Source organism: Ursus arctos, unplaced genomic scaffold, assembly GCF_023065955.2.
Source record: "Ursus arctos isolate Adak ecotype North America unplaced genomic scaffold, UrsArc2.0 scaffold_1, whole genome shotgun sequence".
In the NCBI taxonomy this organism is placed as follows: Eukaryota; Metazoa; Chordata; class Mammalia; order Carnivora; family Ursidae; genus Ursus; species Ursus arctos.
This window is the reverse complement of record NW_026622763.1, coordinates 102,991,130-103,018,918: the sequence shown is the minus strand read 5'-3', so window position 1 is coordinate 103,018,918 and position 27,789 is coordinate 102,991,130. Positions and strand designations below refer to the sequence as shown.

General features: G+C 45.1%; 3 protein-coding genes across 6 annotated transcripts in view; 1 reads left to right on the top strand and 2 right to left on the bottom strand.

Moving 5' to 3' along the window:
- Positions 1-2,678, bottom strand: part of MROH2A (maestro heat like repeat family member 2A) — a 47,641-nt gene extending 44,963 nt beyond the window's left edge. The window contains exons 1-2 of the mRNA XM_057316113.1: positions 2,588-2,678; positions 2,410-2,473 (exon numbers count right to left, since the gene is read on the bottom strand). Of these exons, the coding sequence (XP_057172096.1) occupies positions 2,410-2,473; positions 2,588-2,678 (155 nt within the window). The remainder of the gene's footprint in view (positions 1-2,409; positions 2,474-2,587) is intronic.
- A 543-nt stretch (positions 2,679-3,221) lies between these two features.
- Positions 3,222-27,789, bottom strand: part of LOC113250325 (UDP-glucuronosyltransferase 1-6-like) — a 50,634-nt gene continuing 26,066 nt past the window's right edge. For 3 of the 4 annotated variants that reach the window (XM_048214484.2, XM_026491656.3, XM_044380685.3), the window contains exons 2-5: positions 7,653-7,784; positions 6,816-6,903; positions 6,308-6,527; positions 3,222-4,248 (exon numbers count right to left, since the gene is read on the bottom strand). In XM_048214484.2, the coding sequence (XP_048070441.1) occupies positions 3,951-4,248; positions 6,308-6,527; positions 6,816-6,903; positions 7,653-7,784 (738 nt within the window). In that variant the 3' untranslated portion in view covers positions 3,222-3,950. Of the gene's footprint in view, positions 4,249-6,307; positions 6,528-6,815; positions 6,904-7,652; positions 7,785-16,202; positions 17,197-27,789 lie in introns of those variants that run through there. The other variant, XM_026491655.4, reaches the window with a different exon arrangement.
- LOC113250326 (dnaJ homolog subfamily B member 3) lies at positions 21,274-22,321 on the top strand. The gene has a single exon (XM_026491657.4). It carries the CDS (start codon positions 21,481-21,483, stop codon positions 22,189-22,191), a length of 711 nt encoding a protein of 236 aa, XP_026347442.1. The 5' UTR covers positions 21,274-21,480; the 3' UTR covers positions 22,192-22,321.

Here is a 27,789-nt window from a genome sequence, read left to right as displayed (position 1 = left end):
ACAGTCTGAAGACCCAGCACATGAGAGATTGTGGATTTAGAGCTAGCACAGAATGTATCAGTTAGCTATTGCTGTGTAACAAACCACCTAAACGCTTAACGACTGAAATCAACCCTTTATTATTATTATTCATACATTTACGGGTCAGCTGGGTGGTCCTGTTGATCTGGGCCATTTCCAGCCATGGAGTCCCTCATACATGTGCAGTCAGCTGGTGGGCTGGGCAAAGGCTGGCTGGTCTCGGATGGCCTCCCACAGGCTGGTGCTTCTGCCAGCTGGCTAGCTATTGGCTGAAGCAGCTGGGGTGCTTGGGACCCATGTCTGTCCCGCGGCAGGGCTAGCCCAGGCTGTTCTCACAGCCCACGTCTGTCCCGCGGCAGGGCTAGCCCGGGCTGTTCTCACAGCAGGTAGGCGGGCTTCCAAGAGAGTGAGCAGGAACATGAAGGCCTCCTGGGGCCTCGACTTGGAACTGCCACCCACCCGCTCTGCCACATGCTACTAGCCAAACGCAGGTCACAGGCCAGCCAGGTCTCGAGAGAGTGGGGAAATAGACCCCTCCTCTCAATGGGAAGAGCTGCAAAGCCACCTCATGAAGGGCGTGGCTCTCAGGCCATTTTTTTGGTTGCATACAAAATGAGTGTGTAAGCCATGGAAAAAGTGAGATGCCCCAGAGAAGACACTGAGATGATGGGATCAAGGAGAAAGAAGTGGGTTCGGCTTGGTTTTCTGAAATAAAAATACTTTTCAGGTCAGGGTTTTTTTTTCTTCAGATTAGGACAATAATATTTGACTCCAATACAATCCATTCACGAAGTCAGTCACTCTTATGTGCTGTCACTCTACAAGCTTCCCCCCTTCTACGGGAACTACCTTGAGAATAAGAAAAAATGGAATTGTAGAAACCTGTGGGCTTAAACACATGAAAGTGCCAAGGCAGGAAGTAGAAAAAATGGACAAAATGTGTATGTAGTGGACACATTTGGTAGTATCTCCCCAGCTCACTAGGCTCCCTCTTCCCTGACCAGTTATGGCTCCCCACAGCCATGTTTTCCCTGTGCAATCCCTCCCTCAACGTTCCTGATTGGATGACCAGGAGTGGACACCTGATCTGGACCAATCAGATTCTTCCCTCTGGGTAAGAGAGAATCTGGTCGGTCTTCCACGGTCCTGTGGGATCTTGGGGACTGAGGAGCAGACAAGGCCAAGAAGAGAAGGAAGAGTAGGGCAGGCACCCAGAGTGTGCGGGGACAGGGCCAGGCAAGAGAGGCCCCTCTTGGCACCATTGAGGCCCTCCATGAACCCCACGTCCTTAGGAAGTCTCCCTCCTTACAAAAAGACCCCCTTTTTGCTTAGGATATCCCAACAAGAGGACATAGGGTCCAGAAAAATAAAAGTGTGAAGGAGCACAAGCTAGTGGAGGCCAGAGCAGCTCAGGTCCAGAGAGTGGGGGCGGCAGGGAGCCGGGGCAGTGAAGCCGGGAGCTGGTCCCTGGACGGACCAAGAAGGGCTTTGAAGGATGGTGGACATAGTCCGTGAGTCCCTGCAGGGCTCAAAGATGTGGGGAGGGATCTGGAGTGAACAGCTTCCCAAAAGCAGCCAAGGGACGGACTAAATGGGGTTGGGGTCAGGAGAAACTAGCTATCCACGTGACCCCAGCTCCAGTCTGAAGCCTACACATTAAAAACTTTCACATGTAACATAAAGCACAAAGCAACAAACACACAAAGTGTGAGCAAAATTAAAGGCACGGAACAAGTGGAGAAAATACAGCACAGGTCAGAAGGATATTCTCATTAATGCAGTAAACTCTGAACAATCCTCAGGGTAATAAACCCCCTAGGAAGACAGGCAAGAATATTCTCCAAAAAAGAGACACAAATGCCTCATGAGCTTAAAAAAAAAAAAAATCAACCTTTGAAGTAATAACAGTAATAAAGACACATTTAAAACAAGACCCCAGGGCGCCTGGGTGGCTCAGTCGGTTGAGTGTCCAGCTCTTGGTTTGGCTCAGGTCATGATCTCAGGGTCATGAGATCAAGGCCTGGATTGGGCTCCTTGCTCTGTGCTCAGTGGGGAGTCTGAGATTCTCTCCCTTCCTTTCTTTCTGCCCCTCCTTCAGCTGGCCCTCTCTTTCTCCCTCTTTCTCTCTCTAAAATAAATAAATCTCAAAAAAAAAATTTAAAACAAGATCCCACTGTTCATCTACCAACGGATACTTTCCTTCGAGATATTACTTTACACCAAAGAGGGTGCAGGAAACGGGCTCTCCCCACACACGGACAGCACATCTCGGCGTGCAGTTTGGGAATAACTCAAGCCATCTGCCCAGAGTAGCAATGCTGCGGTGCCCCACCCAGATCCCTGTGTCTTTCCGTGTTAGTGCCCAAGGGCCCGCCTCCAACGCCACACCTCAGTTTCTCTCCCGAGGGCTCTTTCTGGCTTGTAGGGTCCCCTTGCCTGCCCTTGTGGCCGACTGGAAGCGAAGGGAAATTAACACAACCTGGGGGCAGCCGGTCACAGACAGGGCTAGTGCGCAGAGAGTCAGGACTTTGCAACTCACTAGGGTGGGATAAGTCTGGCGTCTTACATTGGCCCCCAGCGTCAACAGAGGGATTCAGCTCCAGCCGCCCACAGGAGCGCAGCTTCTTGGAGGCCCTCACTCCCGGTCCCACTCCCATGTCAGGATTTCCTTCACTTACCAAATAAGCTACTTGCCCTGGAATCCTTGCCTCAAGGGAACCCAGGCTCAGAGAACCATCGAGTTGATGGACACGGTCATGAGGATGCGCAAAGACCTAGCCACTGGGCTATTCGAGGAGGGCTCTTTTACAGAAGAAAATAGAAGTGAATCCCCCCAGAAGTCTTGGTTAAATAAATCCTGCCATATCCATGCAATAATTACTTCTTGGCCACTAAAAATGAATTAAATATTATAGAAAAGTGTGGGGAGGGCATTCCCAGTAGAGTGAAGTGGAAAAGAGTGTTAGAAAGTGCTAGATATATTTGGTGTAGCTGCAGTATTTTATAAGTATATGCATTTGCCAAAATAGTAACTGGTCATTTCTGAGGAAGATGATTACCAGATTTTTATTTTCTTGTGTGCGTATGTGTGCACCTCTATATTTTCCTAATTTCTGTCGTAATCATGTATTATTTTTGCAATCAGCACATGTAGCTAACCCAGAAATGCAACAACAATGAAGAGAAGAACGCCTGAGAAATATAATTTACATGAATTTATTAATGCTCTCAGTTGTGGAAAACATCCGAGAAAATACATTTGTGAGACGCTCTACTTTGGGTTTTTCTCAAATGAGATCCATTTGCCACAAGCCATGATTAAGCCATGATTATCCTCTTGAACACCTCACTCATCAATTTTACACATCATTCTTTTCCTTAAAGTCAGAAATCAGACACCGTTCTCAAAAGTTCCCATGTCCCTCCTTTATTTCAAGTACAAGGCACCAGGCCCCGGGAATAAACAAACGTCTCCTTCTTCAGATGCACAAAGTGACATCAGTGAAGCAGGAGCATAAGTTAGGACCTGCTGTCACTGGTGAAGGAACTACAGAAGCCAGACGATGATGTTAGAACCGTCCTCCCAGGTGGCAGGGTGGGGGCGGGGGGACCTCTGAAACCTGTGCCTCCCCAAACAGGCCTCACTTCTAAGTAAGAAAAGTAATGCAAAGTGCAGGAGACACCTGTCCGACCCTCTTGGCCATTGATTGGAAGGATGACATGGGTGGTCCCGATCAAAGAGACTAGAGGAGGCAGAAACCATTCAGGTGTCTCTACCTGTAGGCGTGACTAGCAATTAGATTGTTTTTATTTTTTAAAAACACTCAGGGGTATCTCACTCAGGGCTAAGTATTTCTTTAATAAGCAAAACATGAACTTAACGTTGCCTCTGGTTGCAACTTTGGGTCATCTCATTTCCCAGCTACTTCTCACTGTGCCTTGGATTTGTGAGATTTCTTGACCCGTCCTTTCTTCCCAAAGCACTTCCGGCAGCCCAAGACGCAACACTTGTAAGCGATGAAGACAGCCCCCAGCACAACGGCCAGGAGGAAGCCGATCACATCCAAAGAGTGGTACTGGTACCAGGTGAGATCATGGGCTGCGGGGCGCAGGTGTGGAGCCCCCTTGTGCCTCATCACGAACTCCACCCAGAACACAGCCAGGTCCAGGGGCTCGATGGGGCGGTCCTTGTGCAGGCTGGAGAGGCGCATAATGTTCTCCTTATAGCTAAACACAGAGACAGTTATGTGAGTGTCTGGAATGCTGGCCTCCGTGAAGCATCCTCCCTTTAGGCTTGCTATGGTTGGGAAGGCTAACCTTGGTAGAGCAAATGTGTTTCCACTACAGACAGAAAACACACACACACACACACACACACACACACACACACACACACACTAAATGGCCTTTATCTCTGAAATTAAAAATAAAATGTAGAAAGGAAACTAGAAGCCACAATTATAATATTAAATTATTTGAAACTTGCTTCCTATTTTCTTCTCTTTTTCTTGGTATTTTTGTAGGAAATTAGATACTTTTTTACAAGAAAAGAAATAAAAGAAAAGGGCGTGTCAGAATCAATGAGCGGTTTTCCTTTCACGGTTTTAAACGATGACATCTAGTCAAATCAACAGCGATTTGTAAGTGTCATGTGCAAGGTGGTGGCACTTCACACTGGGGACACATCACACCAGCCAAGTGCTCACGTTAGCACGAGGCGGCGTCTGTGCAGCCTCTTCAACTAAACAGATTTTTGTTGATTTTGGACAGTGCGGACAGCTGAATCGGAACATCCAACTCCAAACTGGGTTAGATGCTTCGCCCCTTAGTGTGGATGCACTAGAAGAAGAGGAGGAGAAAGAGGGGGAAAGAAAGGAAAAAGAGGAGAAAGCCCAGAGGAAGACACTCTTATTCAGGAGCAATTATGATAACTGCCATCTTTAAACAGGCCTGTCATTACATCTGGGTACATTATGATCCTGTGATAATAATATTTGGCCATAAGTCTTGCTAAACATCTTCCTTTTATAGAAATCTTCTCTGAAACAAGATAGATTTTCTAGAACTTTCATTCGTCCATCCACCATTTATTGAGCACCTGTTATGGCCTGGTTGCATCATCTGATGTTCAAAATTTTTCCATTTGTCTTTAGGTCCCAGCTTGGCGTGTTGGGAACGTGGGGATTCACAATTACGCAGAGATGACTCCCGAGCAAATAGATGAAGTTTGCTGACTGATGAAGTTTTTTAAAAATAAGCGAACTTCACCCAGTCATTTTTAGGTTCCGCGTAGTTGTCTGTACCACTCAACAAAAGATCAGAACTGCACCACTAACGCGAACCTCAGGAATGAGTTTGGTCCGCACATGGAGAGAAGTCAGGTTTTCACTGCGTTTGATGTGGGCACAGCACGGCCTGATGCCGACAAGCTGGGCACCATACACAGGAGCGCCCCGTTTCTCCATTTTTCCTTGCCCAGGCTCCCCGTGTCACCCTGTGGCGTGTCTCCTCCCATCCGAACACACTCCAGTCTTTGCACATCTGTCCCTCTGATCAACGTCTCTTTCAAAATGAAGCAACCACGGGTCAAGATTTCTGACACTCTCACAGACACACACACAAGCACAGGCATTCACACATGCACGCACACACACGTGCACACACACTATTAATTGTGGGACGAAGTCCAGCCCTGGCCATCGCTTCTTCCCGTAAGGTTTTGGCCAGCCTGTTACTAGGGAACCTGACAGCAATACGATGAATTTCCTGCAGAGATCATTTGATCTGCTAGCTTTTGCCTCTTGAGTTGTTTTCAGAGCCACATTTGAACAGACTTACCTTTGCTTTTATTATAAGCCTCTGTCTGGGTATCACCTGACCCCACCCCATTTACAAATGCCCATGAACAACATTTCTCACAAGCTTCAGAGCTGGGGAGGGCTGTACTTCTAAGCTCCTGGTTTATTTTTATCTTATGGACACTATGCTTGTTATAATGGAATATTTCTTTCTTTCTCTGCAGGAACTTACAGATCAGATGTCTACTTGGTGACGATGGTTTTTAATAAATTGAAGTTCTAATCCTACCGAGGGAAATAATACTTAAAATCATTTCAATGATAAGTTCCATAAGAATTAAAGCATCCTTTTATAAAATGAGTAATAATAATCCCCAAATCAGCTTACTTATAAATTGGGTTTTATGTATTTGTTTTCACATTTGAATATTTGTTGTGAAAGAGATGGCCAAAATACAGGCAGTATTCCTCTGTACCTTTCCTCTTACCTTTTGTCATTGATGACAGTCTTTAGGGCATTTGCTAAATCTTCAGAAGTCATTTCCAGGACGTTCAAGGTCACTCCAGCCCCCCGGGTCTCCATGCGCTTCGCATTGTCCATCTGATCACCAAACAAGGGCATCATCACCATTGGAACGCCGTTGCAAATCCCCTCGTATATGCCGTGGGAGCCAGAATGTGTGATAAATGCACGAGTCTTCGGGTGACCTGAGAAGCAAAGCAGGGAGGGATGGCAGTGGTCAAGTCACCGAGTTTCACAGTCTGACCCCGTCTCGGTTCTGAAAGCGCTCTAAGGACCCCGTGCCACCCACATGGGGCTCCTGCAGAAGTCTGCAGAGGACAATGTGGGTTGAGATGCCCCACGGGATAAAAAGCAATGTGGAATACTTTGGCCATAATATTTTCCAGCTAAACAATCCGTTACAACAGCCCTGCGCAAGCCACTTTCTTAATTTCACTAGGGTCTGACCTACACACCAAATCCCGCCCACATACCAAGCAGATCGTTCTGGGGCAGCCACTTGACAAGTCTTGTGTTCTTCGCAAGATTTGGTGGTGGAGTGCCAGTGTACCGCCACAGGACCTTGCAGAGACAAGAACGCCGTTTAAAGAACACAGTAATTCAAAAACATCTGCCATAGTAGCCGGAACGTGGAGTCGTCTGAACGAACATAACTCGCCGAGGGTGGGAGGAGTAGCAGCTGGGAAGGCTTTGGGGACTGGTAACATTCTGTGTATTTGTGCAAATTCATCAAGCTGTACATTTATGGTTTTTGCACTTTTCTGCACTTCAAGGGGAAGTTTACTTAATAAGGTGAATGGATATAGAATTATAGAAGCAGAAATACAAGAAATGAATCCAGTGTCCTGACCAGCAGCTTTTTGTGGAAATACTCCTATGTAATACGAAGAAACACTATAAAGTACATTATCCTGTTTATTTTATCTTTAAAATAAATTCTCCTTGGGGTGCCTGGCTGGCTCAGTCAGGGGAGCATGCAACGCTCGATCTTGGGGTTGCAAGTTCGAGCCTCTGGTTGGATACAGAGATCACTTAAAAAAAAAAAATCTTTACAAATAAATGAGTTAATAAAATAAAATAAATTCTCCTGGTACACTTTTGAGTTTCTTAGAGAAAATGAGACCCCAAGTGAAGTAGACGACGGTTTAACAGAGTAGTTGAGAGTGACATGGCAAAAAAAGAACTTCGGATTAATAATTGCGAAGTGGCAGGGAAACCCAAACCGAAAGTCCAACTAATAGGATTAACATCATACTAGAAGTCTGGGGTTCTAACCCTTGGGAAGATAGAATTGTATGGAATCTTCTTACCGTCTGAGGTATTTTGCCCAAAGCATCAGCAATTTCCATAGCTTTCTTCTCAGGAATCTCTGAGACCATGGAGCCCAAGGAGAAAACCACAATTCCATGTTCTCCGGAAGCATTAACGTAGGCTTCAAATTCCTAGGACAAGAAATTTCCAGTTAATTTTTTTCTCACCGTCTTTGGTAACAGCATACATTCAGGTGTGAATCAGATCTCTTCAGCTTAAGAATGTAATTAAAGAGATGTGTGTGTGTGTGTGTGTGTGTGTGTGTGTGTGTGTGTGTGTGTGTTAGAGATACAAAACATTAGTGCATGTTACAGCCTTTCTTCCCCCCTTACTCCCTCCCAAAGGAGGAAGGCTTCTCACTCCTCCGCTCATCCAGTTGTCTCCTGGGTTCTTCTTTGAGATGCAGAATCCAGGTAGTATGCTAATTTTCCAAAGGAAAAGCAATCAGAGGTGAGACCAGATCCACTTCCCAGGGGCTTCAAGCAGCTGGAAGGGTCTCCCGAGAAAGCAGCCTTTCTTTCTTCTTCTTTTTTTTTTTTAATTTTTTTAATTTAAATTCAATTAGCCAAGTTATAATCCATCATTAGTTTTGATATAAAGTTCAACGGTTCATTAGTTGAGTGTAACACCCAGGGCTCGTATCTCATGCCGTCTGTAATGCCCATCACTCACTGCCATATTCTTAACTCTGAGATCCTTTAGATTTCCCAAGATTTTTCCACATCTATTTTCCTCTTACAGATTGCTCTTGCTTTTTATTACAGTCAGATTTCCCCCAAATAACCATTTGGGTTTTTTTTTATGTTCAGTTTGCCACTGTATAGTACATCATTAGTTTTTGTTTGTTTTTTTTTTAAAGATTTTATTTATTTATTTGACAGAGACAGCCAGCGAGAGAGGGAACACAAGCAGGGGGAGTGGGAGAGGAAGAAGCAGGCTCCTAGCGGAGGAGCCTGATGTGGGGCTCGATCCCAGAACGCTGGGATCATGCCATGGGCCGAAGGCAGACACTTTACAACTGCGCCACCCAGGTGCCCCATACATCATTAGTTTTTGATGCAGTGTACAACGGTTCATTAGTTATGTGTAACACCCAGCGCTCATCACAACATGTACCCTCCTTAATTCCCATCACCCTGTTACCCTCTCTCCACCCCTCCTCCCCTCTGAAACCCTCGGTTTGTTTCCTGGGGTCCACAGTCTCTCATGATTCATCTCCCTCTCTGATTTCTCCCCCTTCAGATTTCCCTCCCTTCCCCTATGGTCCTCCATGCTATTGTTCATGTGGAGAAAGGGGAACCCTCTTACACTGTTGGTGGGAATGCAAGCTGGTACAGCCACTCTGGAAAACAGCATGGAGGTCCCTCAAGATGTTAACAATAGAGCTACCCTATGACCCAGCAAGCGCATTACTAGGTATTTACCCCAAAGACACAGATGTAGTGAAAAGAAGGGGCACAGGCACCCTAATGTTCATGGCAGCAATGTCCACAATAGCCAAACTGTGGAAGGAGCCAAGATGCCCTTCAACAGATGAATGGATAAAGAAGATATGGTCCATATAGACAACAGAAAGCAGGCTTTCAGGAAGGGGACTAAAGGAGAGAGTGGAAGGCAGTGCAGGAGGAAGGGGCAAAGGTGAAGGAGCATCACAGAGAAGGGAGAGAGCCATTCAGCAGATCGGTGAAGGGAGACCTTGGCGGAGAGGAAAGCTGTCCAAGGAGGATTTTGGAAAGCTTTCTGTAGACTCTAAAACTCCTGCACTGCCCCTTTAAGAAAATCTACAGTAAAGATGTGTATTATTTTCCAAGGCTTCTGGAATATTCCCTTTATCAACATAAAGAATGAATGGAGCCAACACAGAAAGCTGCAAATAGTGTTGAGGATGAGGCTCATGGTTAAGGAAAAACCTCAAATAGCCAAGACAGCCTGTAACAACTCCTGCTTCCCCACAGCCTACACCAGGGTCTTGCATATGGCAGCCAATACACTGGGGTGATTCGGGATCATATTCATGTCAACTCAGTGCTGAAACTTAGCCAGTCAACCTGGCAATTTCCCGCCTTTCCTGGAGAAGAGCTTTCTGAAGAGTGTAAGTCAGCGTTCCTGCCTTAGCAAGAACAGACAGAAAGATATCTGAATCTTTCTTTGAGGGCTTCATAACGTACTGTAAAAATAGAAATATTCCTCCCTAGGTATGAGAGATACAAAATGGGACAGAAAACCTCACCAAGGGTGCAGGAGGATCTGAGCCCCTTCTGCAGAGTTCAGAGAGGGCCAAGGGCATGTGAGCAAACCCTGAGTACCGAAGTCACCCGTGAGAAGGATACACAAGCAGTGAGTCTCAACCCACCCAGCACATGACCCCCACCGAGTGTTCCTGTCGCATTCCAGAAGCTGATCCCTTCTAGCAATATATCCATCCCCATCATCCCAGGAAGATTGCAACTATAAGGCCACTCTGATGTCTCCAACCAAGACCACCGATGGGCATTACAGCCTTGGGTACATAAGGACAAAACTCAAGACAAAGCAATGGGACTTGTTTCTGAAGAAACTTCTGGGCCAGATGACCCAAGGAATAAGGAATGAACTGTGAGTGGTTCTCTGGTCAATAATGAACCTTACAACTACTAGAAAATGGACAATCCGTGGTTCCCTTGGATGAAGCAGGGGGATGGGATCTTCAGAAGTGTCTGCATGTATAAGGGTAAGAGACAGTGATGTCTGGACCCCCCACTAGTAAGCACAGATCACAGATTATGACCTATGAAGCCTCTATCCCTAAAGTAATAAGGAATAGACTTTATAAGATGGATGTCAGACAAAAGCTCTGAGAGGAAGCAACAAAAAGATGATCCAACCAAAAGAATAGCAGCATTAGCTACGGTGGGGAAACAGAGGAACCTGGAGTCAAGAGTGGTGGCTGTGTCCCCAGGAAGAGGGGGAGGGAGCCTCCAGACGCAACCCTCAGCAATAATCTCAGCCCAGCCTGATCTGTCCCCAACCTTCAAAGCCAACTCCAAGGTACTGTGGTCTTCAGGAAACATAGACATATGCCCTCGGGCATACACACATGCACACACAGGCACACACCTGCATGCACACATGTGTGGGGGCACACGCACACACAGAGTGGCAATTCACATAGAGGAAACAGAGGAGGTACGAGTGTGGCAATTTCCCCCCAACTGTAGGTTATTCATGTTTTAACGAACTCCCCTAGAGTCTCCCAAATGGTTTTATATGTTTCCCAAGAATGCCAAGGACATTAATGAGACTGTGTGATGTGCTGGGGTTTGCCCAGAACTGAGGGGTTTCTTGAAATATGGGACTTTCCATCCTCTTCAAACCAGAACGCTGGCCACCCTGGGTGTGACATGGAGAGGACTTCCCACAGGGCTAAGCACATGTGATTTTAAGAGACTTCTTTCAGGTTTGGTTCAGAGCATGACCAATAAAGCCTGAACACTGCCCAGCCCTCCTCAGGGGTGAGCCCCCAGCCTGGTCCTCCCCCACCAGCTCTCTCTGAGGCTTCTGGCTCCTAGTGACTGTGTCTCAGCCCTCTCCATTGGGCTCATCTGAAAGGTCAGGGAGGCCAACATCGTCCTCCCCACCACCACACTGCATTTCTGGTCTATGACAAAAACATCCTAAGGACGGTTTTCCTGAAGTCCTTCCTCCCCAGGATTACACCATATCCTTCTTTCCTTGCAAAGACAGCTCATCTCCAAGTACGTTTTGAGCTCTTTCTTCTGAGTGAAGGTAAACAGCTTACCTCACTTTCTAGGACCTTCCCTCCTTCATGAAACCCACTCCTACTTTAACCGTATCTACAAAGGGCCATGTCTGATTTCCCCTCCTTGTACACTCTCCCACACCCACTCGGCACCCAGGAGGGTGTGATTATCATAAAATGGAACCCACAGGTCCATAAACACCCAAAGGTACAAAGGTACATAGCAAGACTAAAGTTTAAATGTCACGGAAGTTCATCTACAGATCACAGAAAGGCAAACTGCAGAGATTGTGTTGTCTCGGCCAACGCCTCTTCTGAGCCAGCCCCTCCCAGAATTCAACAGTGGTGAGGTCCACACCCTACTTGGCAAAACTTCCCCAAACCTGGCCCTGACTTCACAGATTCTAGAGTGGCCAAAGAGTGAAGCGATGGCGTAACGAAAATAACCTTCAATTCCCCGACCTCTTATTCCTTCCAAAAAGGACGAGGCCCCCTCTGAAGTGAAAGCACCAACCCACTTGAAGCCTTTAACACAGGTCCTAACTTTGGCAGAGTTCAGTATTTTGAGTTCCAGGCTTTTATCAGATTTTCTCTTCCCGAATGTCACCTGTTTGTCAAAATCCTTGGTAAGCACTTAGCACGTTGGAAAACTGTTGCTTTATCACTACACATTCAGAGCCAGGGACAAAGCCCGCCAGCTTCCCTGCTCACCAGTCTTTCTTGTCCACGCCATCATCAAGTCTCTGTTCTCACTGACCTTCAGTTTGGCTGTTTCCCTGAGACCCAACATGTCTGGATGGACATCATCTCTGAATCCCCACATGTCTCACCCTGAGTAGGGAAGGACATCTTAGAATCCTTGAGCTTCATTCCTTTGCTCTCAATTCTGTCCTACTCTCTTTTACCTGCCAGGCATCCCAGACATGCCCAACACAAGGTGTGCCTTTCATATGAACTCTCTTTATCCGCTAAAGATTGTATCTCTATTCTTGAAGTTCAGGACTTGGACCAAGAGCACTGGGACAGGGACGATCTCCACTAGAGTAATGGAAGTGTAGAAAAAAATTCTTTAATTAACCAAGGGGGAAAAAGAAAAAAAATACTGAATTGCCAGACCAGCAAAAATCAGGAAAAGGGAAAATGACCAGGTAAAATAAAAATAAACTGGTAAAGTTAGAATCAAATCTAGCAATTGTTAAATTAAGTGCAAACAGGCAAAAGTCTCCTGACCGGGTTAAGAATATCAGCTCCACGTTGTTTAAAAAGGAAGAAAAAAAAAAAAAGGTTGAAGACAAATGGGTACCAAAGAGGCACTAGGGAAAGGTAAACAAGATAATACGGGAATGGTAATATTAATATCAAAAAAGTGGAATTTCGAATTAAAAATATTAAGTAGGACAGAGAGGGCTGCTGTTTGGTATGATTTACAAAGACATCCTCACACCAAGGCTTGCTTGCCCCAAACCAGGTAGCAACCAATACATAGTCGTCACAACTCAGCACTTAGACAAATTTCAGGCAAAGAAAATATATCGATAAATGATGCCAAAACTATGATATTGAAAAAGACAGTAGATAAAGTTCTATAGCCCCTCCTAGTAAACATCCTAAAGTAAAGAAGGAAACCATTTAAATAAATAAAGACTATTTGCCAAAAAACAAAGGCAAAAGTGATACAAACCAATGAAATGAAAATCAATCTTCATTACAATCGGGAGCAAGACGAGAATCCTTGCAAATGCCAAAATCATTCAATCGTTTTTAAAGATTCTAGTGAATTCGATAAGACCAATACCTGGCATGGAATTCAGAACAGAAGAAACCATCTTTTCTTTATTGATGAAAGTCTGCATGCTGGTTTTTTTTTTAAATGATGAAATCAATACTTTGATTAGGCTGAAATTTGATGTGGGCTGAATAGTGAATAGATAACCAGCTACAGACGGAAACAGAAAAACTATCACATTCACAGGAGTGAGCAAAAAAAAAAAAGTGTAAAATACTTAAAAACTGAACAAGAAAGGAACAGAATAAATAGGAAGAAAACTACAAAGTACTTGACCTTTGGTAAGGTAATATTTGAAGTAACAACAAGATGAGCAAGGCCCTGGAACATAAACTTCAGTGTCCTTCCTAGGGAACAAGATTACACGGTTAACAGAATAACCTGTGGCACGTAAATACCATGAAACATGGCGCAGTTAAAAAAAATAGATATCAGATGTCGAACCAAAACGATATTCATGACATATTCATAGGTGAGCCATGGGGATATGTTACTACCTTTTTTGTAAAACAAGCAACAAAAACTTCGATACAAGTACATATGTCTGTCTTTGTGTATGCTGTAAGAGAGTGGTCCAGTTTCATTCTTCTGCATGTGGCTGTCCAATTTTCCCAATTTCTTTAATTTCTTGAAGAGACTGTCTTTTTTTTCCATCGGATATTCTTCCCTGCTTTGTCGAAGATTAGTTGACCAGAGAGTTGAGGGCCCATTTCTGGGCTCTCTATTCTGTTCTATTGGTCTATGTGTCTGTGTTTGTGCCAGTACCATGCTGTCTTGATGATCCTAGTTTTGTAATATGGCTAACAGACACATGAAAAAATGCTCCACAGAGCTTGCCATCAGGGAAATACAAATCAAAACCACAATGAGATACCACCTCGCAACAGTTAGAATGGCTAAAATTAACAAGGCAAGAAACAACAAATGTTGGCAAGGATGTGGAGAGGGGAATCCTCTTACACTGTTGGTGGGAATGCAAGCTGGTACAGCCACTCTGGAAAACAGTACGGAGGTTCCTCAAGATGTTAAAAATAGAGCTACCCTATGATTCAGCAATTGCACTACCAGGTATTTATCCCAAAGATAGAGATGTAGTGAAAAGAAGGGGCACCTGCACCCCAATGTTCATAGTAGCAATGTCCCCAGTAGCCAAACTGTGGAAGGAGCTGAGATACCTTTCAACAGATGAATGGATAAAGAAGATGTGGTCCAAGATGCTGATATTTACCAGACACCAATCACGTGCAGACCCAGGTGTTAAGAGTGCAGTAACGGGCAGCAGTGGTCCCTGCCCCCACATATATGGAAGAGACGATCAATAAACAAGTATCTAAATGAGATGATCACAGTACTTGATGTGCTATGAAGGAAAGAGCACAGGATCCTATCTTAGAGAGAAGAACTCCCTGAAGAAGTGACTTTACAGCTGACCTGAAAAGTAAGAAGACAGCCACCTCACAAATTCAGCCACAGCAGCCCAGGACAGAACATCAGCTTCAAGGGTCCTGAACTGGGAAAGATCTTGGAATGTCCCGAGAATAGAAAGAAGGCCAGTGTAACTGAGGATACCCACGCAGATTTATAAGCAAGCCCTTCTATTCCGAGTGGAATTTCTATTATGCATGCACATCTCCAAAGTTTTACATTTCAAAGTAAAGGCGAAACACAATTGTTTTCATTTGGATCCTATATAATGATGCCAAAAATATTCCTCTTTAATTCCAGTTTAACTTAGACATACTGACTAGCTCTCTTTTCTTTGATCTATGATGTGACCACTGGTTTGGGACTATTTCACCTTTTCCTACATATGAAAGAGAATTATTACTGGTTTTCTATAACGTGAGGTTTTCTCATTTTGCTTTCCAAAAAATCAACACGATCTCCTTCTTTCTTAACCAGACCACCCCATCAGACATATACTTCTCCAACAGGCCACGGGGCATCAGAATCTTATTGGTGGGAGATCTGAGGGGGTCACCAGCTCTCTTTTCACATGATGGGGGGGGAATCAGAGCCCCACAGAGGGGACCTGGTCATGCGGCAATGGGGTGGAGACAACCACACAGCCCTGGATTTCTCACGTGGTGTTTTTTCTGCCATCCGAAGTTTCTCCTTGCCGTGACAATGACATGATCATTTAAAATGTGAATCACGTTGGAGTCACTCTGGGAATAAGATTCAGTGCTCTCGAGGGTGATGACAGTCCCTTAGTAGGAGCCAGACTCAGCACCTGCAAAGTGCCTGGGCTACCAGAGGATCCTCAACCAATACTTGGAAAATAAATGAATGAATGCCCACGGAAATGTCACCTCCTTGGAGAACCCTTCCCAACAGCAATTCTCCTGTTATTCTCTATTACCTCCATTGAGATCTGGAAGAGAATATGAATGCTCCTTTTTTGCATACCTCACATTCTGTATGGGAAAAAATTAACTTATAAGCATTGCAGAGAATGAAACTCAGGACCTTTCTGCCCAATGCCAGAATCTGATTGTCTGATATTTACTTACTAGAAGCGAAGGGACCGCAGGAGCCAGCTTCCTATCAGAATATCCACTGGATCTTTAACCAGAAACATAAAGGCAACTTTTGCCATCAGGACCCATAAATGTCAAAGAATTATTTCAACAGTCTTGACTCTTGTGTGTCTGACCCAACCAAGGGCAAGGTGCATGCTGCAGATTTGTGGTCTCGGCAAGGATCCCGACACTCATTGTTCTGTGCTTATGGCCATTAATGTTTGTCACATCTTACTGATTACTGTTCACTGGAGCACACACAAGAAAATGCCCAAAGTATACTTTCCTAAAGTATCCTATACAAAGAAATAACCCAGAAGAGGATGCCTAAGACAGATATTAATTACAACCCAGAGCTGGGAGATCTATAAGGTAGAAACTAATGAAAGAGGGCATCTGAGACTATGCCAGCATGCTCACTCGGCGTATATCGGGGCCAAGGGCTTCCATCCAAAGTACTTGCAAGGATACAGACTTATAAAGGTCCCCCTCAAATACACACCTGGGACAGTGGTTTTTTGCTGACACAGTTGATCCCACCAACAAAAACCATGTTGGGCATGATGGGCCTGGCGTAATCCTTGACAAAGTCACTTCTGAGAAGCCAGACAGAGCCGGAGCCCAAAAGGTCCTGGACAGTCACATCCTTCTGAAGGATTTCTGAGGCAAGTGGTCCGTACGGCAAATAAACCACATTGCACAGAAAGTTCTCTGACAAGAAAATGAGCATGTTCTTCACCCGCTGTAAGAAGGTCATGTGATCAGAGTTAAGGGAGAGAGGCCTGGGCACATAGGATGGTGGGTTGGGGCACTGGGTACCTTGAGAATCTAGGCCACACGGCAGCGCATTCAAGAAGAACACGGCAGGCAGAGCCAGGTACAGGGCCACGATGGGGCCACAAGGGAGGAAAGGGTCTGTCAACACGGCATCGAAGCTGCTTTCCACCAGGGAGGCCATGAGCTCCTTGTTGTGCAGTAAGTGGGAGCAGGCAGACAAAATCAGGGCAGAGTCCTCCTTGACTCTCTTGTACGTTTTGACCACACGCTGCAGCAAAGAGTCATTCTCAAAAACACCGTGCCCAAGTCTGATAAAAGTGGCTTCCACGTCCTCCCTTCGGAATGGCACAGGGTACCTCTTCAAGCTGTAAAATACTGCTTCTTTGATGTGCACGGAGGCCTCAGGAGCTAGGACCACTATGTCATGTCCCCTCTGGTGCAGCTGCCGGACGACCCCGAGCATGCTCAGCCAGTGGCTGCCATCCACTGGCACCAACAACAGCTTCCCGCCGTGGGACACAGTGGGGCTCAGAGCGCACAGCAGCAGGCCCAGGACAAGCGGACGTGGACCTCGGGACCCTGCTGCCATGGTTCTCCCGCCTTTGCTTCCAAGACTCTCTCCTGCCACAAGTTTGCCCTCTCCTACTTCCCTGTCGCAAGAACCAATCTATACTCAAAGTTAATGGTTGATTGTATCACATGATTAGTAGCCGGAAGTTCACCTTTAGAGCTAACGACGGCAGAGCTTTACTAGGTTTCTTTTCTTTTTTTTAATATTTTTATTATTTATTTATTTACTCTTAAGTTTTTATTTTAATTCCGGTTAGTTAACATACAGTGTCGTATTAGTTTCAGGTGTACAATACGGTGATTCAACACTTCCATGCATCACCCCGCGCCCATCCCAACAAGCGTACTAGCTTTCTTAACAGGCAACAACAGTTTCACTGGCTGGAATTCTTTACCAACCACTCCAATCACATTCTTGAGGGGCTAGAGAAGGGAAAGCAGCTCCAGCACCTTTGAATGCTTTAAATGAGTAGTTCCATGGACCCCGAGAGGAGAAAAAGGCTATGTGGTGACAAATTAGACTTCCTTTTCAGGAATGAACTAGAAAGCAGAATATGACTTTTAGAAAGAGAAGAACATGACACTGCAAGCCTGCTTTTGGCCCATAGCAGTGTTGCGGGACGTCTTCCCCACAGGTCTCTCAGGGTCTTGCCCAACCCTTCATCGTTTTGATTCATTCACCCAACAAAATACTTATTAAGTCCTACACGGCTCTACAGGGCCTGGGGGTGCCAGCAGAGACCACCACAGAGGAGTCTCCCGCCTCCCCCAAACTCAGGCTCCATCAGAAGAGACAGACTGACAATGTAAGCAGATAAACAGACGCGTCAGAGGCTGTGAAGCACACCCAGGAGGAGAGGAATGCCGCTGGCTAGTGAATGGCGGGAAGGGAAGCCCCCTCGGGCCCACGTGCACAGAAGGCCTTTCTCAGGACAGACGTGCGTTTGCTCAGACAGGCAGCAGCGAGAGCAAACACTGAGAAATTCTGATGACGCAGCTGACGCAAAGGGGAAAGGTGAACAAAACCAATAAGAACATATACTTACGGAGTATGTACTAGGTACCAAGTATGGTGCTAAGCACTTTACAACACATCTTATGTAATCCCCTAAAATTATCCCTTAAAGGCAGATACCATTAGTCCCATTTTACGGAGGAAGACATTGAGGCTCAGACAGATGATACGACCCGCCAGCGTCCTGCATTTACTAAGTGACAGAGCTGAGATGCAGGCCCTGAGTGTCAGAGCATGGAGACCCTGCTCTTAACCACAACTCCCCATGGCCTCTAGCACTATCCAGATCTTATGTCTGGGTTTGACATTTATAGCCAACTAGGAGCCAGAAGTAAAGCTGGGATCCCCACAGTCACTACCCAATCGAAATAAATGGGGAGAAGGCACATGTGCTCACACATGCCTAGCTGGTATCCCAAACTATCAAGAAGAGGGTCAGGGAGCAAGGATGGTAGTCACAAACACAAATGCCCCTCCTGAAGAAAAGGCAAACCTGAGTGCAGACAGAACTGATCATCTTGCCCTTTCCTTTGGGGATCTGTTGCTGTACTCTACAATCCCAGGATGGGAGCACAGATCCTAATATCTTGACTGCAGTCATCACTGGCCACCCATAAGCAGGGACCTGAGAGGAAGGTCATGGAGAAACTGCTAACTTGAAAGTTTTGATGTCCTGTGGGGCATATCCACAGGGCCCCCCTTCATTCTGGTACTTAGAACAGGTACTTAGAGTCTCTTTTCCTTGTCCCACTCTCCTTCCTCCACAGACCTCCAGTCTGTGTAGTATATATGGGCGTACGCATTCGCACATGGTCAGACACTCATGCACTGTGAAGCTCCCCAACCCCCCCCCCCAGCACTTTCTGTTCTCCTGGGCTAAGATTCTGGGTGGGTAGAAAAGAGGTAGCAATGCTTCAGCCCATTGGTGTGCCCCTATCTGCAATTCTGAAATTCATAGTCCAGTTTAAACATTAAGGGCAATAATTCTTCTGAACTCTCAATGTCATAAGAGTTCATCTGTAAATTACCCGGAGCAAAAGGGCTGTAAACACACTCGGTCACCATTGTAATGATTTTATGACTTTCCTGCATCACGCAGAGCCTCAGGACTTTTTGAGGCCTCTGTGTGGCTGGACGGTTTGGGGACACAACTCTGCCCTTACAAGCAGGGTTTCCGCTTCGGAATCACTCACCCGGGCGCCAGTCCATGGGTTTGCAGACAGTAAGCACTCAGTAAATGTTTTTGTACAGATGTGACTCTTCCCTTCTCCTTTGCTCTAGGCCCCGTTTCCAAGCAAGCTACTGCTGAATTCACTGTCTCCGAGACTCGGCTGACATAGTCCTGTTTCAGGGCCTCAGACCCCCAGGACCTCCAACGCCCATCTCCCCTTTCTGAGTCCCAGCATCAGCTGCCTCTTGCACGGCCCCACTCACCACCATCCCTGAAACCTTGGTCAACAGCTTCCTAGGACCCAGAATAAAATTTAGACTCCAGCCTTGCCCTCAAAATTCCCTGGAATGGACCTTCAGCCCACCTGTCCAAGCTCATTCCTCCTTTCCAGCCCTCTCACCTGACCCTTCCCCCTCTGCCCCGTTCCTTCCACTCATTCTGGATCACTTGACCATCCCCAAACAGGCTTTTCCCACATGGCTTTGTTCACACTAGACTCTACTCCCAACCCACTTCCTACTACTGTTTATTGCATGATTATAAAGCACCAGCTCCAGGATTGTACTCAGCCCAAGGTGACATGAAGTTTGTCCTGGTGACAGAGAGTTCCTCATTGGATCTACTACCCTTTATGATGAAATATTACAGAGTTCACTGGTTAATCATTTTCCTCTTAGAACTAAGTGACCTTTATTGGTATTGCCTTGCCATTTATCAAAGCAAAAAATACAATGTCAGAAAATAAGAGAAAGTAGAGAGAGGTCAGATGTCCAAAAATGCCAAAAAGAAAGTCATGGTCGTGTTATAGCAGTTTTAGTGGAAATAATTACTACACCAAGGTTGACCAATTGTAAGCATGGCCAGCAAGTTTTAATCCTTTTGATACACTAGACCAGGGGTTTTCAAACCAGGGCACCCAAGAATTTTTTAGGGGGATTTTGCAAAGTCAAAATTTCCGTAATGATATTTGGCTTTTTCACTCACATGATCTCTTAAGGGTACAGTGGAGTTTCTCAGTGGCCACATCACCATGACATAGCAATACATTGACTGCAGAAGCAGACAGAAAAATCCCGTTCTCCTCTTTTAAACCAGAGAGACAAGAAAAATGTAGAATGATGTCACTGTTCACTAATTTTTTTACTTTGAAAAAGTTACTTTGGGACGTTTGGGCAGCTCAGTCAGTTAAGCATAGGACTCTTGATTTCGGCTGGGGTCATGATGTCAAGATCCTGAGATCGAGCCCCATGTAGGCTCTGCTCTGAGAGCGGAGTCAGCTTGGGATTCTTTCCCTCTTCCTCTGCCCTGCCTCCACCCTTGTGCATGCGCGTGCGCTCACCTGCGCTCTCTAAAATAAATAAATCTTTTTTTTTTTTTAAGATTTTATTTATTTATTCGACAGAGATAGAGACAGCCAGCGAGAGAGGGAACACAAGCAGGGGGAGTGGGAGAGGAAGAAGCAGGCTCCTAGCGGAGGAGCCTGATGTGGGGCTCGATCCCAGAACGCCGGGATCATGTCCTGAGCCGAAGGAAGACGCTTAACCGCTGTGCCACCCAGGCACCCCTAAAATAAAGAAATCTTTTTAAAAGAAGTTATTTTCCCACAAAAATATGCTTTATGTTAGCATGCAATGGTTTCATTGCTATTAAATTGACTAACGAATTTTTTCCATTGCTTTAATTTCTAATGGAGTAAGTATGGACAGATATAACCTACATTAAAAAGGCAAAAGGGTTCTGGAGACAAAAAACCGAAGAACTGCTGTTGTGGACAAATGATGTGGCTGTCCTTGAGCCACAGGGTCAGACGAAACGCACCCCCATCACCCTACCCCCACAAACGGAGGGGGAGACTGACAGAAAGCCTACTTTAGCAAAATCATTCTCCCCCGCCGCCATAGCCTCGGGCTCCCTTATTCCCGCTAACCTCCTCTTTTCCCCGCTGGGGACTTGGAGATGACAGCTCGCCTCGGGGGACCGGTGGGGCGGGGCCTCAGTGGGCGGGGCCTCAGTGGGCGGGGCCTCCGCGCCCTTGCGCCACACGCCAGAGACCCTCGTCTGAAGAGCGGCAAGCCCCTTGCAGTGCACTCTGGGATGCGGCCTAGACCAATGAGATGCTGGCTACGTCACAAGGGCGCCCCTTCCGGGGGGCCTGGCGTCGCGGGGCACTCGGGCCCGTGCCCCGGGGGCAGCTAGGCGCACCCATTGTCCAGCCAGTGGTCCGCAGGTCGTGCCAGGCCTTGCGACATGGTGGACTACTACGAGGTGCTGGGCGTGCCCCGCCAGGCGTCATCCGAGGCCATCAAGAAGGCATACCGCAAGCTGGCGCTCAAGTGGCACCCCGACAAAAACCCTGAGAACAAGGAGGAGGCGGAGAGGCGATTCAAGCAAGTGGCCCAGGCCTACGAGGTGTTGTCAGACGCCAAGAAGAGGGGCGTCTACGACCGGTATGGCGAGGCGGGAGTGGAGGACGGCGGCGGGCCCTGCCGCGACCCCTTCGAGTACGTCTTCACCTTCCGCGACCCGGCCGAGGTCTTCAGGGAGTCTTTCGGGGACCGCGACCCATTTTCATCCGACTTCTTCGGAGACCCACTAGAGAGCATCGTGGGCGGTCGGAGGAGCTCCCGGGGAAGCAGAAGCAGAGGAACCGCTTCCTTCTTCGCCTTCAGCGAATTTCCAGCATTTGGGGGTGGTTTTTCTTCTTTTGATACGGACTTTAGTTCCTTTGGTTCCCTGGGGAGCGGAGGCCTTTCCTCCTTCTCCATGTCTTGTGGTAGTGGTGGGACATGCAACTTCAGATCCATGTCGACTTCCACCGAAATCGTTAATGGCAAAAAAATCACCACCAAGAGAATCATTGAGAATGGCCGAGAAAGAGTGGAGGTGGCAGAAGACGGCGAGTTCAAGTCCCTGGTAATAAATGGCAAAGAGCAGTTGCTGTGCTCTGACACCAAGTAATTCCAGTCCACGTTGAATTTAGAGCACGTTGTGAGGAATAGCAGGACTTTTTTTTTTTTTTTTGAAGATTGCAAGGGAACTTTACTTTCAGAACAGCTGTACTCAAGAATTTATAAACAGTTCGTGCCAATACCTATTTGTTGTTATTGTTGGGACCACACGGATAGGACCTCTTTTTCTTTTAGCACTGTTGTAAATATCTGTATGCACTTTGCTATTTATTAAACGTAATCCCGAGGCAGACAGTGATTATTTCCTAGTACTAGGACAAAATGTTACAGCACCTTGAACCTTGCCTTTCCATTTTGTTTTGAAACGTGAGCCAGGTAGTTTGCTTTGAAGTTAACGTTGGCGAGATAAATCGTTTTACTTCAATTTTTTTTCAACACATCATAGTAAAAGATGTGAAAACACTAATACTTCTGGCTTAAGGATGGTTTTTAGTCCCACATAAGTGCTGGTGACTTACTAGTAAGAGTTTTCACCGTTTAAATATAATAAGCCTAGGCTTTTTAAAAAACAGGTAAACCTGCCAAAGGAGTGTATTCATTTCCTATGGCTACCGTAACAAATTACCACGAATTTAGTGGCTTAAAACAATGCAGATTTATTCTCTTAAAGAGCTGGAGGTCAGAAATCTGAAATCCATTTCCGGGGACTGAAGTCCGTGTGAGCAGGAACATGTGCCCTCCAAAGCCTTCGGCAAAATACTTAAGTGAATTCCTCGCAGTTGCAGGATTAGTTAATAGCATCCTATAGACTTCACTGAGATCACTTAAGCAATTAAAAAAAAAAACAGTGGTAGTGATGATTCAAAACCTTCATACAAATCTGATTGTTAGCCTGTACCCAACTGGGTTGTACAACTATGATTGATGGAAATGTGGAAAATGTTTCTGTGAGGCTACACAGAACTATACTATTACTGTGTGCAGGATGTGTCTCGTTTCAAATTAAGTTGACAAAAGCCAAGAATATTGGAAAGCTTGGAGTACTGATTGGGTGAAGGAGGCAGCATACATCAAAGAGAGTAAATTTCTGTTGGCATAGTTTATACCCCCAGTGAAAACCATTTTGGGCATGGTTGCCTTGGGATGGTCCATCACAAAGTGTACTGTCCCCTTTGGTCATGTCTAAGGAAAAGTTTGCATAAGGCACGGGAGCAAGAACGCAGCTGAACTAGACAGACTAAAAATGCAGCATATTTCTTCTTTACAGGAAGGTCATGTGACCTGAGCACCCTGTGTAACTAGGAATATATGAAATTGAATTTGATGCCTGTAAAGGCCAACCACCCGTGGAATGGCGCGTGAACAATACACAGCAGAAGCATAGGATTCAGCCACTACTGTCCCACGAGGGCACACAGTCTGTTAAAGCTACATCAAATGGTCACTGAGGTACCCAGGCAGCGCTTCTCACCCACTAATTGTGCAAGAAGCATCAGAATAAAACAGGCTACTAGGGCTTTCTAAAAATCAGTTCATTATTTGCCAGGCTAGGGAACTCTCACCAGTGAAGATATTCATAGTTGGTGGGGAGGGGAGGGGAGGAAGAGCAGGGAGAGAAGGATGTCAAGGGTTCTGAAGTGATAGAAAAGAGGGTGCACAGTTTCATGGTGGTTATGCTAATTAAGGGTTAAAAACCCTCTGTATAGGACAGGGTAAGTGCATTTGTGTCTATACAATTGGTTAACATTAAGTCTCCATTGGTCAGGAAAGTCTTCAGTTGGGTCCAGTAAGGCTGGCATACTGGGGTCACTCAGAGGTCATGGATCTTAACAGCTCTAGCGACCTAGTAACAGCAACCCACAAGTCAATGGATGCATATATAAGCAAATGTGGTCAATCTATACAATGGAATATTATTCAGCCTTAAAAAGTAAGGAAACTGACATATGCTGCAACATGAATGAGCCTTGAGGACATTAGGCTAAGTGAAAATAAGTCAGTCAAAAAAGACATACTGTATGATTCCATTTATAAATAAGATACCTAGAGTGGTCAAGTTAGTGAAGACAGGAGGTAGAATGGTGGTTGCCAGGGATTTTAACAGCATTTTTGAGGCAAAGAGCATTCAGTTATAGATCTGGATTAGTGCTGCTAAGTGGAAAGTTTCCCTTTTACGGATACATAAAGCATTTTATCTAAAGAATTTTCAAAACTGAAAACTGCTTTTAAAAAATGTCGGCGCTCCAAATCACAGTCTGTGTATCAGTATTCCTTGTTCATGGAAAGGCTTGAGTAGGCTTCCAGAGCAGAGCAAACAGTACTTCCTCTGGTGCAAAGATGACCATCTGGAGGACCCTACAGTGGACTCCCTCCAGGACTCACTAGCCCCTTCCCATGGAGCACACCAGTTAATAAGGAAGTAGTTTAAGACATCATCTCAAGAATTGGGCATATAAAAAGTGAAATTTTAAATATGCATTTTTTCAGTGTATCTATGAACACTTACAAATGTTAATTGTATCTTTTTTTTTTTTCAAAGATTTTATTTATTTATGTGACAGACAGACAGCGAGAGAGGGAACACAGCAGGGGAGAGGGAGAGGAAGAAGCAGGCTCCCAGCCCAGGAGCCTGATGTGGGACTCGATCCCGGAACGCCAGGATCACGCCCTGAGCTGAAGGCAGACGCTTAACGACTGCGCTACCCAGGCGCCCCAAATGTTAATTGTATCTTATCCAATATAGTGACCACTAGCTACACGTGACTATTGGGCGTTTGAAATGTGGCCAGTCCACACTGCGATATGCTGTAAGTGTAAAATGCTTGCCACGTTTGAAGACTTAGTATGAAAGCAAAAGAATGTAAAATATCTCATTAATAATTTTATATTGAGTATATGTTGAAAGTATAATGTTTTAGATTGATTGAATAAGATAAAATTAATTTTAGCCCTCTTTCTGCCTTTTTTGTAACATCCCTACTAATTTTTTTTTATTACATATATGGCCTGCATTATATTTCTATTGGGCAGTTCTGTACTAGACCACAAAGAAAACCTATTATTTAATGTAGGGGCTTCATAAGAAACATTCTCTGATTAAAATCTAAAATAATTAGAAAAAATAAGAGAGAGATAGCTAAAATAAATTTTAGCTAGGTGGGAATAAACAGGTTTGAAGACAGCCATGGACTTAAAGAGGAAATCCAAACCAGAAAATTAAATGACCAAAAACAAAACAAAAGAAAGAAAGAAAAAGAAAATATAAACAATTTATACCAAAACCTAGGAGAAATCGAAAATGTTCTATGACCTTCAATGTTTCATTATTAAGACAACTCTAACAGAAAGGAATTTAATGCTTACCTAAGGAAAATTAGAAAAATATCTAGAAAATAAACCAAAAGACACAAGAATGACAATCATTAATAAAAGCAAGCTGGAATTAATGAAATAGAAAACAAAAAAATAGTAAAAAGAATAAGCAATTCCCAAAATTATTTCTTTGAGAAAACCAATAAAGTAATTTCAACCATCATAATTTTTTTTTTTTTAAGTAGACTCCATGCCCAGCATGGAACCCAACATGAGGCTTGAACTCATTACCCTGAGATCAAGACCTTAGCTGAGATCAAGAGTCAGATGCTTAATTGACTGAGCCACTCAGGCACCCCTCACTCATCATGAATCTTAAAAAAGAAAGAAAAGAAGCAAAAATATGGAAGACTTAGACTTTGATCTTTCGTACTTGGAGAAAATTTCTATAAACTATGTAAGTCACATTTAAGGGTAAACCAAACCAAATAAATAAGAGTGACAAGATCTCAAAGTAAAAAAGAATTTAGCGGAGGGGCGCCTGGGTGGCTCAGTTGTTAAGCGTCTGCCTTCAGCTCAGGGTGTGATCCTGGCGTTCTGGGATCGAGCCCCACATCAGGCTCCTCCGCTGGGAGCCTGCTTCTTCTCCCACTCCCCCTGCTTGTGTTCCCTCTCTCGCTGGTTGTCTCTCTCTGTCAAATAAATAAATAAAATCTTAAAAAAAAATTTAGTGGAACAAAGTTGATAATGGTGTGCCTATCACATATAATACTTGAGAATTTCTGTGCAGATGATCTTTCATGCACCCAATAAATTGGCACAGACATATCTAAAGGTCTTCAGATGACATACCTTGTCCTGCTGGGCACTTTTTAAATAATAATAACAGAAAATATTTATTGTGTACTCATTGTGACGATAGTGAGGTCAGAAGAGTTAGGTCACCTGTCCACATGCCCATTCAGCTAGAAAAATGGGAGTGACAATTTGAACCAGTGCAGTTAACTCCAGAGAATATATTCACATAGGAAAACTAAAAGATGCAGCCACTCTGGAAAACAGTATGGAGTTTCCTCAAGAAATTAAAAATAGAACTACCTTACAACCCAGCAATTGCACTACTAGATATTTACCTAAAGAATACAAAAGTACTAATTTGAAGGGATACATGCGCCTTGATGTTTATGGCAGCATCGTCCACAATAGCCAAATTATGGAAAGAACCCAAATGTCCATCAATCGAATGGGTGATTAAAAAAGATAAAATAGGTGAATGGATTAAGACATGGTATAGGGGCGCCTGGGTGGCTCAGTAGGTTAAGCGTCCAACTCTTGGTTTCTCCTCCTAACGTCCCCTTCCCCTTTTAGACTCTGTTCTCTTCATCACTGCCCGCCCCTTCACTGGGTTTATAGGCTCCATAGTTTGATCTCCTTCCTAGTCCCTCCCACCATCCTTTGATGACCTCAGCATCCCAAGTAGAAAACCTGTCCAACCTGTAATCCAACTCTGATCATTCCCATGTCATACCCCGGACATCAACTCCATCTCTGAAAAGTTGAACTCGTTTCCTTCTTCCTTGGATCACACAGACCCCTTCTTTTTTTTTTTTTTAAGATTTTTTATTTATTTATTTGACAGATATAGAGATAGCCAGCGAGCAGGGGGAGTGGGAGAAGAAGAAGCAGGCTCATAGCAGAGGAGCCTGATGTGGGGCTCGATCCTATAACGCTAGGATCACGCCCTGAGCCAAAGGCAGACGCTTAACTGCTGTGCCACCCAGGCGCCCCTACACACAGACCCCTTCTTGTCTCTTCCACATTATCTCACTTCTACTTAACTTATTCAGGCTCTCTGACACTTCTGCTTCCTTTTGGTGTTTTGGTCTCCTGTGATGAGATCACACTCTAGTCCCTTCCAAGACAGGGCCGCTGAAAACTATCATGTCAGCAAATGCAATTTGCTGGTTCCTTCGTCCTTCTACTGCACAAGCAAACACCCACAAGCAAAAACTCCTGATAGATCCGCTATCAGCGGATATCCCACAACTCAGCGTCCCTGTTCCCACACAGTCAGAGAAAACTGTACAACTGCAAAGATGATGCCTTTACAAAAGGACAGTCTTGGTTGACTCACACCAGTGCTTGTCTCTCCTATCCCAGACCCGCACCCCTGCCGCTCATTTCTTTCGGTGACCATCGCAAACCTTTACTACACTAACGAAGGTACTTTAACAATTATCTCACCAAACTGTAAGGAGAATGAGAGGTAGAAATCTTAGAAAGACTGGTAGGTAAGTAAGCACCTGGAAGTAAATTTAAAAGAACAAACAAACAG